General features: G+C 42.9%; 3 protein-coding genes across 3 annotated transcripts; 1 reads left to right on the forward strand and 2 right to left on the reverse strand.

Moving 5' to 3' along the window:
- Window positions 1–57: 57 nt before the first annotated feature.
- Window positions 58–1,847, reverse strand: K441DRAFT_697160 (thioredoxin-domain-containing protein; the record flags this gene model as incomplete). Its single annotated transcript, XM_067652954.1, has 3 exons — window positions 1,592–1,847; window positions 1,533–1,540; window positions 58–1,468 (listed from the first exon to the last, which is right to left on the reverse strand). Exons 1-3 carry the CDS (start codon window positions 1,742–1,744, stop codon window positions 58–60), a joined length of 1,572 nt encoding a protein of 523 aa, XP_067503118.1. The 5' UTR covers window positions 1,745–1,847.
- A 124-nt stretch (window positions 1,848–1,971) lies between these two features.
- Window positions 1,972–3,512, forward strand: K441DRAFT_612948 (DUF605-domain-containing protein; the record flags this gene model as incomplete). Its single annotated transcript, XM_067645632.1, has 3 exons — window positions 1,972–2,160; window positions 2,211–2,439; window positions 2,504–3,512. The coding sequence occupies exons 1-3, from the start codon at window positions 2,058–2,060 to the stop codon at window positions 3,510–3,512; spliced, it is 1,341 nt and encodes a 446-aa protein (XP_067503119.1). The 5' UTR covers window positions 1,972–2,057.
- A 1,287-nt stretch (window positions 3,513–4,799) lies between these two features.
- K441DRAFT_687788 (putative chlorohydrolase family protein) lies at window positions 4,800–6,615 on the reverse strand (the record flags this gene model as incomplete). Its single annotated transcript, XM_067652127.1, has 3 exons — window positions 4,800–5,551; window positions 5,777–5,829; window positions 5,891–6,615. The coding sequence occupies 3 exons, from the start codon at window positions 6,613–6,615 to the stop codon at window positions 4,800–4,802; spliced, it is 1,530 nt and encodes a 509-aa protein (XP_067503120.1).
- Between the last annotated feature and the right edge of the window lie 7,120 nt (window positions 6,616–13,735).

Consider the following 13,735-nt stretch of genomic DNA (forward strand, 5'->3'; position numbering starts at 1 on the left):
GCAAAAGAATAACCCCTTCTCTCGCCTCGCTGCTGCGCCCGTGCGAGTGCTGCCGCCTCACAGCTCGCCGTGCTCGTGGTACGTCGCTGGGAATTCGAAGTCGTCCGGAATCTCCTCGATCTCGACTTGCAGCGGCTCTTGCTCCCCCACCCTTGGCTTCACTTCTTCTGCTACCTCAACGATCAGGCTGTCGGGTAGTTTCTCTTTCTTGCCGTCCCCCATCCGGATTGCGTCGACCCAGTCTTCGACGGCCACGTTGCCGTATCCGGCACCCTGGTACTGCTTCCACCATGCTCTCTTCGCGTTAGTGGCGATGAGCTCGAGCTCTGCGTCGTCTTTGAGGGAGAGCGTGGAGCGCAGGGTTGCCGCGAGCGGGTTGGAGGCCGGGACACCGTAGAAGGGGAAGAGGTGCGATTTCCGCTCGTCGTGTTTCTTGTGGATCGCGCCTAAGCTTGCCAAAGCCGAGACTGCGGCTTCTGGGAGTGTGCCGTCGGTGGTCAGTGGTAGGAGAGCCAGAATGCAGGTCTTAGACTTTGGCGACAGGCAATCCTTTTGGATGGCCTCGGCGGCTTCGACGATGGGAATGGTTGCTGGCACCTCCGTTTCGGGGATGATGACTGGAGGAGGTGTGTTGTCTGTGACGACGTTCGGGTCGGGAGATTCGGTGGGCTGAGCTGGGTCTTCCAGCGTGATGGAGGTTGCGGAAGCTTTTGCGGAGGCGGAGTTGGCGGACTCGTGGGACGCGGAGGCTTTCGAGAAGGCCGAGGAATCCTTGGAGGACTTCTTCGCATCCCTCTTTGCGTCTTTCTTCTCAGACTTCTTCAACGGTTTCTCCTTCTCAGGAGGGCAGTCGGGGTTGGGTGGTGCGATTTGAGACAAAAATTCGCTCATGGATTCTTTCTTCATTTCGCCGTCATACACGATAGCTTTCTTGTCTCCACCGGGTAGGAGGATGAGCTTGGGGACTGACTCAACACTAAACAGCTCCATAGCCGCCTTTTCCTTGTTCCGGATTTGTGCAATGTTGATGTTGCCAGCGAAGTCGATTGCTAGCGCCCTCAACGTCGCGCTTGTCGCTCCCTTGTCACTGAATAAAACCGCCTTCGCCGTGTCATTGCCCTCCTTCAGCCACTCCTCAAGTCCCTTGTCCGTCACCCGATTTACATGGTTAGGGATCTTCTCCTTCACCGCGTCAATGATAGCCTTTGCGACTCGCTGGCCTTGATAGTCTTCTACTGTCGGCCGGCCAGGCTTCTTGCCAGGCCGTACAATTTTGAGTGTTGGGAAGCCCTGGACGCCCATAGTTCCACAAAAGGGCTTATTGAACTCCTCATCACAGTTTACAGCGGCGACCTTAGCGAGGCCGGCCAAGGATTTGGCGGCAGATTCATAAGCGGGTTTGAGGTTTTTGCAGTGGCCACACCAAGGTGCGTAGAACCTGGAAGGAGTGCCGTCAGATTTATTGAAGCTTCAAGCTTTGTTTTCGGAGCAAACGTTGTTAGTAACTACGGTTGGAAGAAAGAAAAGCTTACTCTACAATCTGTTATGCGGTCTTAGCAGTCGGTTTTCTGTATTATTGAATAGAACTTACAGAGGTATAGTTTGACTTCGCAATCAGGCGGTCATATTCCATCCCATTGATCTGTAGGACAGGGGAGTTCTTTGAATACATGCCCTCCGCACTAACGGGCGCAGTGAGAAGCAATGAGGCCGCGGCAGCGACCAGAGCTGCGGTGTGCATCATTGTTACAAAGGAAAGTAGAGAGAGATTAGGGAGAGTTGTGGGAGAAGAGGCACGGAAGGAGAGGTGATGTTTATATGCGGCTCTCGAGAGCAAATGAAAGCTGGCCTCAAGCTTGAGCGAGAGCTTCCCAAACGCGGGGCTAAGTCCGACCAAGCCCTCGCAGGCGGTGAAGGCCGGCAGTCTGAACCCTCTACCAAGGCACCACACCACAAGGCTGCATCGCGACCCTTCAATTTAAGCTGCTGTCAACGAAGTCTGCAACTGCTTCGCTCATTACACTCTTTTCTCCAGACCAATTTTCTCAACCTCTAAGATGGCGGCCAATATACCAGCCAAGCTGAAAACAGCGGATATCTCACGCTTCGCTCTGCGGGCGTCGCAGCTGGAGAAGGTCAAGCCCGTAATGGCCTATTGGTGTAAGAACCCCTGCAAATGCTGTATTGTTCGTAGCTAATATTGGCGAAAGGCGAATACTTCATAGTGCAACAGGTCTTGACTAAGGGCCTACACAACGCCGACCAGGAGTGCAAAGAGTATACTTCCAACCTGATGGATAAACTCGAGCAGATCAAGGCCGAAAATTCGAATGAGGATGCGATATTGGATGATGTAGCCGCTCATGCGTATTGCGAACAGTTTGCGTTGGATATATTCCAGAAGGCGGACAATGCTGTTCGGGCAAACAAGGCTTCAGCGTATGATATATTGATAGCATCGTTTATGGCAACTTTCTATGTTGGATCCTAATCCTTGCGACAGTCAAACAGCAGACACATTTCGTGCCGCTGCCACGTTCCTCGACATGCTGAGTATTTGGGGGGCTCTTGAACAAGAAATTACTGCGAAATCGAAATTCGCAAAATACCACGCCCTCCGCATCGCAAAAGCCCTCAAGGCCGGGGAAGATCCTAACCTCTCCAACCCTGTGCAAGAAGCACCTCCTGCTGCCTCTCCCTCCGCCCTGGATCCTAATGACCTAGAGGTCCAACGCATAAACGGACCACCCTACCAATCGTACGTTGAATCTGCTCAAGACACATTCTCCGCCCAGCCCTCCCCTGCGATATCAGCGGCGAGGATATCTCCACCGCCACCGAACCTGCCCTCTGCACCAACAGGATACTCAGATCGTCCCACATCGCCTCCGCGATTCCTTCCCCACCGCGACGTGTCTCCCATCTCTCCTCCCTCCACTTCTCGTCAAGGATCCGTATCCTCTGCCGGCGGAGGTTACTTTCAACGTGTCAATGTCCCTACTTTCACAGCCGATAACGCAGCACCAGGCCTACCCATAGCACCCCTGGATGACGAAAGCATGACGTCTCCATACCAGTCAACGGTTCCCATCCAAGATCCGCAACACTACTACCAAAGTCAGGATCAGAACCTTGACCAGAACAAACTCGTGTTCCCAGCACCTCAGCCACAGCTCCCTCCGCAGCCACCGCAGCCGCCGCAGAACATGTATCAAAGTCAATACCAACAGCCGCCGCCGCCGCCGCCGCAGCAGCAGCAGCAGCAGCAGCAAATGCACTTGCGAAGCATATACCATCCTCAGCCATCAGCTCCCGCTCTGCAACCAGTGCCTGCACAGCAGCCGGACCATGAGATGGGCGGCATGGGCGCGACGAACTACCGCGCTGATGAGGAAGCCCTGCTGGCAGCACAGAAGCACGCCAAGTGGGCTGTATCAGCGCTAAATTTTGAGGACGTGGATACAGCGGTTAAGGAGCTGCGGATTGCACTAAGAGCACTTGGAGCTAGTTAAGGCATGGCGAGGAAGCATAAGAGAAGGATTTATGAGGCCTTTGACGCAAGTGCCTTGGAAATAGCTAGAGTCGTGCGGAGGATTGGGGCAGTATAGCACATGCGAAGAATTGGTTTGCGGGGCCTTCTCTGGACAGCTGTGCTGGTAGAGCGGGCTCCGCTCGAGACCGGAATCATGTGGTTCACGATGACAATGTGCTTGCGAGAGTAGAGCATACGTACGGATTGGATATGATACAGAGAGAAGGAAAGTTCTTCGTCCCGCAAGAGGCCATGTATTTACAGAACAGGGATGACGAAGGTGTAAGTCAGAAGACGACGTATACAGCGCAAGAGGAATTTAACGTCAGATTTCGTGGCCAGATGTTTTGATATCGCTCGCCACGTCAGTGTAACTAGATAAGCCTCCAGCGAAAAAGAAAAGTAATGTCTGTTAGCGAAGGCCAACTGCACCCCCTGACTCATAGTAGCACTCCAAAACACAATTCCGTGTATCGTATGTCAAGAAAACAAACGCTATATAAATGTCACGGATTTCTCTCCTTCGGGATGTCTCCCATCACCTCCGAAATACCCACGCAGATCAGCTGCCAGACATCATTATCGTTTGACCAAAACTCGAAGTTTAAACTAAAATCAAATATTCACGGCCGGAATTTCACCAATTCTAAACCACCATGACTTCCTAGCAGTGCCATATCTGCAACAACGGACCAATGATAATTAGTGTGTACACTAAATGCCTCTATGGCCATTACATGTGTCAATACTGCAGTATTTGGTAAAATGAACCAGGATTCGCTAGAACTTGGTGGGATCATGAGCGTGGGGGGATTCTGCATGCTGATCGCTGGTGTGTCATGAGATGCGAAGTTGAGCAGAGCCACCTTTGGGTCGCGATGGACGTACTCTGGATTGCGAGATATCTTGGGTTTTACCTCTAGTTTGCGTGGGATGATGGAAACAAGGAATACTGCACGCTTCTTGTTGGGATTCGATAAGGATTCATGCAGCCTTCTAGTTCCGTTTGCCTAGTTTTGCTTTTTCAGTATGGTACTTACGGATACTGACACTATCGGCTTCCGATATCAAATTGCCCTCTACGGCGTGATGATTCGTGTTACATGTAATTGTTCATTTTTGCCAGCGATCAACTTTGTTTGGGAATGATCCTCTTGGTCAAGCTTCGAATCAAGTTTGAAGAAAAACCTGCTGAGTTTTACAATGAATTATAAATATGTTTTACATCTCCAAACGACTCTCCCGAAGGAAACATGAGACGAACGAATCAATATCCAGTGCTATTACCGCGGACCACATCCACCGTCACAGCTTCCCCATACAGAATCCCGCTGCTATACGGATAATCACCCTCCAGGTCGGGCAGCGGCGTAGCCTCCCAAATTGCTTGAATCCTGCGCGCCGAGTTAAGGAATTGCTGCTGCACTTCGGCATAATCGTCACCGACGGTGAGGTTGAAGTCGCGCTTCTTAAACTCTCCATCAACCATGACGTGCTGGACGTTCCCGACGTTCGAGTGCAGCATGACGGCGGCGACAGGGTCGACCCACCCGAGCATGTTGGGCGCTGTGCCGTCGAAGACGACAATGTCGGCTTTTGCGCCCTCGACCAGCACGCCGACGTCGGGCCGACGCAGAGCGAGGCCGCCGGCGCGCGTCGCGAGCAGGAACGCCTGGTTCGCCGACATGGGGTTGTTGCGTGGAATCTGCCAGTTGGCGCGCACCTGGTTGTAGAAGAGGAGTCGGACCGACTGCAGCCAGATCCTGGCCTGCGTGACGATGTCTGTACTGTACGTAAAGTGCGTGTCGACGCCCAGTGCGGCTTGATCTTGGATCAGCTGGCTGTCGGCGTCCCCGTGGCCATAATGCATCTCCGACTCCGGGGTAATGGAGAGGTATTGGTTGGTGGAGCGGAGGAGTTCTGCATCCTGCACTGTGAGGTAGCTGCCGTGGGAGAAGACAACCGGAATGGAGGTATTGAGGATACCGTAGCTATTGGCTAGTACAGGGCTATTTACAACTGAATTAACATTAGCAATTGTTATTCAGAGTACGTGGAAAGCAAGAGTGATGTAAATAGTCCTAGGTTCCCGGCCGTACTGATACCAACGTCCAGATGCTATATCTAATTCTATAGACGTCTAAAATTTGAGTGCTTGAGGCTAGGGGTAGAATCGCAGAGACAAAGTATACTGATCTTCTTGCTGGCAATGTGCAACATGGGAAAGGAGAATATGACACTTACATCCCCATGGGCCACCAAGGTAATGTGCTGTAATTACTGACACGTTTTGTTGTCTACATGAACATGCATTAGCTTGAAATCTTTCTAGATCTCAGGGTTTTTCCGAGAACTTACTTGGCAACATTCACCACCGTCTGGACGAGAGAAGGAGGATCAAGGGATATCGGGTCGTAGGCTAGTCCCAAAGTTGTTGTAGAACTATTCCTCCAAGGTCCATACTGGGAGAGGTACTCGAAATCGGCCAGCTGATCCTCGCGGGTATAGCCATTTGTAAGGTTATGGAACGCATAGCACCACCACACCCTTGCACCACTAGCAATAGACGCATTCAATCCAGCCAATGCTGTCGCGTTTGACCACGTATGATGCGCATGGTCAAGTATTGAGGTAACTCCAGCGTTTAGCGACTCATAAATTCCAATGATTTGGCCGTAGTAAACGTCGTCTGGCGTGAAGACAGTCCCTGCTTGTGTAAATTCACTATAACGGAAGAAGTATTCAGCTAAGCTTGTGTTCGATCCCAGTGTCCTGAAGGCACTTTGCCAAAGGTGGCGATGCGTATCGACAAATCCGGGAGATATTATTTTCCCTTCGGATGGTATTACCTCGGTTCCCGGAGATAAAGTGACGTTTTGCGATTGCGGAGAGATCGAAACAATTTGGCTTCCGGAAACTAGAACGGAGGTATTATAAAGAACTTTCACACTTTCCGTGGCATTGTCAAATGAAAGGACAGTTCCTCCCCTGAAGAGAGTGTCCGAACCACGGGCAGTAGAGGGAAGGAGAAGAAGTAGTTGAGAAATAGCCAAAAGGCTTGAAAAAAGGCTGAATGTGCGCATCATCCGACTTTGGTAGACTAAAGCTGGCAGGAATATTTCCAAGTTGTGTGCTACGGAATAAAAGCATAAGAAGGGATGCAGTAATATTTATATTCGATCCATCGCTTGCTAACAACATTTGGGGAAACTTGATCGTTGCCTCGTTCCACGTGTTAGCCATGATGTAGTAAGACGGCTACGTAGGTATGTTCTGTAGTAGGTATGGCCTCCACTATCTCCTCTTCTCGCCCCTGCGGCGATTTTAATTCAAAGGGTGGATCTTTCGGTCAAAGTGCAAATGGATCACATAGCTGACCTCATCATTTCCACGGTATTTCTCTTTTCCGCAAAACCCGAGCTAAGATTGAAGAAATCACGGCGTAACAGACTTGATTAAGCGATAGAAGATTCAGAAAAAATATTCACAGCAAAGCAACAGTAGTATGGAAGATGGAGCGAGAGTAAAACCGGGTCGCCTTATGTCACCCAACAAGGAAACGACGATGGGGTTTGGATGAGAGAATACTGTTCTGACATTGTGCCGACAGCAACATCGGCCTGAGGCTGTTCCGATTGATAGGAATTATTGATGATCTGAGGTCGAGGCGGTCTATACGGGCAGCACTACCTAGTTAAAAGTGAATTCTTACCAATTGGAAGTGGAGTCATCCTCCATTTCAATTGCCGAAGCTGGCGACTTACTAAGCATCACTTCACAGTTACCAAGTGCCAAGGCCGATTCCTAGTAACATTAGGCCGCTAGCGCTAAGAACATTCCACCGAAATTTTTTCGTGGCGTGCAAAGCGGTTCGGTAGTTCTGGATATTACTATGACCGGACTGCCAAAATAGGCAGCAGCTTATCTCGTAAAGCTTTTGACAATGGGTAATAAGGCACGTTCTGGCGAGGGCTTATGAATCACTTATTTGAAGATAAGGGGTTGCCTTTCCGCAGTCTCCGTTTGCGAGTTAATTGTCTAGCTCTTAATCATTAACTTTAAATTGAACATAAAGCTCTAGAAAAGATATCTGGTAATTAAAGTAACCTTGGAAGACCCGAGAGTTTTCAAAAGATTATGCGCCGCTTATTCCTGTCCCTTTGAGTTTACTGCAAGCTTTAGAAAATCTGCATTTTACATGACAGGTGAGCCAGTGTCACAGTTTTTTTAATTTTAAATTTGAGTTAACGTCGGACTTCTTGATTTCTTATAGAGCGAAGCAGAGAAGCAATTATACAAAAAAACCAAAAAAGGAAAAGGGAAAGAAAACGCACAACTGACAACAATAATTAACTAATTACTCATTTCTCTTGTTTTAAAGCAAGCAAGAGGCAAGCTTAGCAAGGAAACTCACAATTTAAAATGCTTAATCGTTCTAGTAGTTAAAGCTTCATAATTTATAGAACGAAAGTTATCTTTTAGCAATAGAAGAACTCAACTATACATTATCTCATAGACCGGGCCCGAGGGAGGACTTAGGAGGAGTAGCTACTAAGCTACTTAGAGTTATTTCCTTCTCTACTTTAGTAGAACCCGTTCTACCTTTACCCTTAAGCTTAGATAAACCCTATTTAACTGGTTTCTACTCCTTAAAACGGACCTTCTTATAGACCTACTTAAGACGGTATAGCTAAGTATAAGCGGCTAGTTAAGTATTAAGTATACGAGCTTCTTTATTATAAAGACGCTATACTTTAGTTAGCGTAAAGGCGAGTTTACCCTTAAGACGCTTAGCTTTAGACTAAATACGAGACTCTATAATAAATTAGATAAGGTATTAAATGTTTATAAAGAGTAGTAAGATATATATATTTAGAATTAAATATTATAGGACAACTATATATTTATTTTAATACTATTAGGGTGCTAAGGTCCTTAGGGTTTGTAGCAACGTAATAATAGTAGCGGAATGTAATAAGTATCTAGTTCTTAATAAAGTAGAACTATAAAACCAAATTCTGCTATTCTCTAGTGCGGGGCGACTACGTCTTATAGGCGCCTCGCCTGCGCCTTACCTGCGCTAAGCCGGTTACGGCAAGTATGTCTCTATAGCCTAATAATTGCCCCCCCTTTCTTAAGCGGCTGTCTTTAGCTGGCGTTATTATATTATTATTTGTTCTATTTATTGCCCGATTTAGTCCCTTTACTAGGTCTATGTAAGCTTCTACCTTCTATTTATAGGAAAAATCCCTAAAAGGGAAAAACCTAAATATGTCCTTTTAGCTAGTCTTACGCGCTCCGCCTACGCCTAGCCTATTTGCCTTTATAATATATTTACCTTTTATACTATACTTCTAAGGTATCTTAGAAGGTTTAGGGGGTAGTAGGAGGGTTTAGTAAATCGTTTATAAGCTACCTTTAGCTTAGTGGGGGTGTCTAGTCCCGAAGGGGCTAGAAGGGGGCATAATAGAGGCTAACTTAGGTAAGAGGAACCTAAGCTATAGTATAGTTAACGCTATAGGGAGTAAATACTTAAGAGCTCTAAGAAGGCCTAATAAAGGTAGAAAATATAATAGTAATACTTTTAAGGACAGGAATAATAGGACTAAAAGATTGGCTTTACTAGGTGGGTATTCTAGTAGGTAGCCTAAGGTGCGAATATAGTTAGCTAAGGTAGACACTAAAACACGTAATACTGCTATACCCCTTACGTACTAACTAAGAAGTAATGCTTTTAGTAGCTAGTATAGAGAACTATACCACACTGCTCTTAATATAAAAAGGGTTTAAGGCGGTTACCTAATGGCTTATTAGCTAAAATATGCTAGACCAGTTTTGGGTTATAAAGGAAATAGCAATAAAAGGTAAAGGGGCGAGTAATAGGCGCCCCCTAATAACTCTACAGTAGTAGAGTAAAGTTTATAATACTAGCGCGTCTATAGGCTTATTACGGCAGTAGTAGTTCCTAAGGAGGTTAAAAAGTAAGGTAGTAAAGCACTATAGGTAACTTATAGGCGCTAAGTAGGCGAGGAGATGGATTATATAGTTTTCTCAATTAGAGTTTTCTCCCTATATGTATATAAGGAGTAGTCTATATGGGCCTAATAGGGATCTAAATCGGACGTTAAGCAATGAATAATAATATTAAGTAGCAATTATTTGCCTTTATATTACGTCTATTTAGCTAGAGTAGGCCGCAAAGGATAGTCCTTTAGAATTCTTTTATTAGTAAAGGCGCGTTAGCCTTAATCTATTTATATATTTTCTAAATTTATATTATATATCCTTCCTATTTAATAAGAAGTTTAAATTATTTAGATCTTATATTCTATTATATATTATTAATTAAGTTAATAAAGTAAGAACTGTTACTATTATTAACAATTATAGAAGGTAGCGGCAGCACTTTAAAAGTTATATATTTATCTTTTAAGGATTGCAATAAGCTTATATAAAACGCTAGGTGTATTTTTATCTTAATTAGTAAACTATATTCCCTTTCTTAAAGTCCTATACGGGAGCTTATACTTTATTTATATACCATTTCTATACTATTTAAGCATAAATTAATTTGCTTTATAATAGTTCCGTTAACTGCTTTATTTAATAATAAAGTTATATACGTTAATTAACTAAATCCGCTTAATTATAGGTCCTGTTATATTAATTTCAGTTTATAATTTAAATCTAAGTTAAGGGATTTATCTATAAGTTGGGTAAAACGGCGTTACGCCTATTAATTAATTAAATTATTTGCAGTAAACTTAGCTAAACGCAGCTACTTTTTCTAGTTATCTTATTGGTAAATGTAACGAAACCTTATAGCAAGAACTACAATAGGCTCGTTAATGGGCTAGGTATGTAGGTGATATAAGTTAAAGTTAACAACGTAATAATAACTGGTGGAGTAGTTGCCTAACAGATTAACTCTAATTATATTCTAAGAATTACTATAAAGAAGGAACTATCTAGGTAGGGACTAAGGGTCCTTAAATATATAACCGTACTCCTATAAAATCCTTCTTATATATAATATACGTCTTATATATAAGGTACGTAAGTTCCTCTTATTTCTTTTATTTAATACGTAGCATGTTATATAACCTTAGTTACTATTCCTTATTACATAGTTCTATCGGCTCTATCCTAGACTATACTTATATTAACTAACTAGCTTCTTCCGTCTCTTTTCTAAGTAGTTGTAACATCGTACTTAAAGCGTCTGTAATAGTAAAAGCAGTATATTTATAGGTATTATTCTATAATCGCGTTTGCGATTTTAGTTTAGCTATTTATCTCTAGGTAAAATGTAGTTAAAAGTTATATTTATATATCTAGCCGTTTATATAAGGCTTATTAGAAGTCTAAAATAAACTAGCTTCTATAGTTAGATATTATTAAATTAGGAAGTCTATATAGCTTAATGTGACGAACTTAGTCATTAAGGCACTGAACAGCAACGAAGGCGTGTAGGCCTATATGATTGTATTGGTCCTATACGAGAATATTAAACTAAGGAAAAGAAGAAGGTCGTGGAACGGATACGTCTATGTATACGCGCTAAGGCGTAAGCGAACCCCTAACTAGGTAATGCGTATTAGCGCCGTAATATTACCCCCCCTTTAAAAAAGCCTGCCCTTAGGCGTTATCCCTAGGTATAGTTATTGCTATAGGCACTACTTTTGCTTAATAGCGCTGTACTAAGGAGAGAGAGGCCTGTTCTCCTAGCGGTCTTTAAAGCTATCTTCTAACTCCACGTCTAATATAACCTTACTCTCTTCCTATAGAGTAAACTTTTAATAGATCTTAGGGGAAAGTAAATGATCCTTTATAGGTGCTAGCGGATAGTAGTTAATCTAATAGTTAGAGGATTTGTAGCGTATATATTTACCTAAGATTTGCCACTCTTGTTACGGACGCTTTAAGTACAATATTACGACTACTTGGAGAAGAGACGAAAGAAGCTAGTTGGTTAATACAAGCACGGTTTAGGATAGAGCCGATAGAACTATATAACGAGGAATAGTAACTAAGATTATATAACGTACTACGTATTAAATAAGAGGAATAAGAGGAACTTACGTACCTTATATATAAGACGTATATTACGTATAAGAAGGATTTTATAGGAGTACGGTTGTGTATTTAAGGACCCTTAGTTCCTACTTAGATAGTTCCTTCCTTATAGTAATTCTTAGAATATAATTAGAGTTAATCTATTAGGCAACCACTCCACCAGTTATTATTACGTTATTAACTTTAACTTACATTACCTATACACCTAGCCTATTAACGAGCCTATCGTAGTTCTTACTATAAGGTTCCGTTATATAATCACTACCTAGTTATAGTATTAAGTATAGAAAGTTAAATAATATACCACTAAAAGCAGCCACTATAACGCTATTGACGGCGGCAACTACTTTAAGGTTAGGTAACAACACTAGTATAGCAGACACTAACTTATAGCAACCTATAACGGTCGGACAACTATAAGAGATAGTTAACCAATTAATAGAAAATAATGTAACGTTGGAAAATAGGATTAATGGGATAGGCGTAGCAAAGGTTAAGTTACTATCGATTAAAAGATACTTAGGAGAGAGATTAAAGCTTAAAGGATTCCTTATATAAATACACTTTAAGATTGCGTAAGAGGGAGCAAAGCTAGCAATACCTATAGATCGAATAGCCTACGCAGGACTATTCCTATTAGAAAGAGCACTTAAGTAGTTTAAGCCTTACCTTATAGAAATATAGGCAAATAAAATAACGACTATTAATTAGGAGGTGCGATTTATATTTTTAAGCTAGAAAGGGTTTATAGAGTAACTTATATAAATATTTAGAGACCTAAAGGCAGTAACTACGGCGAAAAGAAAACTCTAAGATATTACGCAATAAACCTTAGTAATTAAGTATATAATATAGTTTTAGATATTAGTAACGTAAGTAGAGTGGAATAATAGGGCGCTTATGGCACAGTATAAGTAAGGACTTAAGGCTAAAGTCTAGGACGTAATTATCCTAATAGAAGATGCGGATACCCTAAGGGAACTAATAGATTAAGCAATTAAGATTAATAATTAGATCTACTAAAGGGAATAGGCTAAGAGAGGCTAAGATAGAGTTCTATAGTTGTATAAGGCGTAAAGTACGTAATAACTAAAGCTAAGTTAGAAACTATAGTATGGCGCAGAGCTAATGGACCTAAGTAGTACTAAAGAAGCCTATAAGAGATAGAGTAAATAATTATAGAAACCTAGAGGATAAGGATTAAGTAATTAAAGGTTTAAGAAGCAAAGGCTAAACTAGGGATCTTAGTAGCAGAAGACGTTTAGGTAAACTCCATAATAAGAAAAATAGTTTAAAGAAGGTATTACGGACGCTTTAAGTACGATGTTACGACTACTTAGAGAAGAGTCGGAAGAAGCTAGTTGGTTAATATAAGCACGGTCTAGGATGGAACCCATAAAACCATATGACGAGGAATAGTAAGCAAAGTCACGTGATGTGATCTGTATAATCTGTATAATCTATAAGATCTGTCGCAGAGCGAATAAAGCAGATAGAGTAGGTAGAGTAATAACTTTCTTAGGAGTATGGTTGTATATTTAAGGACTCTTAGTCCCTACCTAGATAGTTTCTTCCTTATAATAATTCTTAGAATATAATTAGAGTTAATCTATTAGGTAACCACTCCACTAGTTATTATTACGTTAACCGACTTTTATACTTATATTTCCTATATACCTAGCCCATTAACAAACCCATCATAGTTCTTACTATAAGGTTCCGTTATATAATTACTACCTAATTACGGTATTAATATAAGAAGTTAAATAACATGCCACTAAAAGCAGCTACTATGACGCCATTGACGGTAGTAACTACTTTAAGGACAGGAGGTAACACCAGTATAGTAGATACTAACTTATAGCAACCTATAACGGTTAGACAGCTACAGGAAATAGTTAACTAGTTAATAGCTAATAATATAGTATTAGAAGAAAGACTTAATGGGATAGGAGCAGTAAAGATTAAGCTACTATTAATTAAGAGATTTATAGGAGAGAGGTTAAAGCTTAAAGGATTCCTTACGCAGATGCACTTTAAAGTCTTATAAGAGGGAGTAAAGTTACCTATACCTGTGGATCGGATAGCCTATACAGGACTATTCTTATTAGGAAAAGCACTTAAGTG

This window comes from Cenococcum geophilum (genome assembly GCF_001692895.1).
Source record: "Cenococcum geophilum 1.58 unplaced genomic scaffold K441scaffold_26, whole genome shotgun sequence".
In the NCBI taxonomy this organism is placed as follows: domain Eukaryota; kingdom Fungi; phylum Ascomycota; class Dothideomycetes; order Gloniales; family Gloniaceae; genus Cenococcum; species Cenococcum geophilum.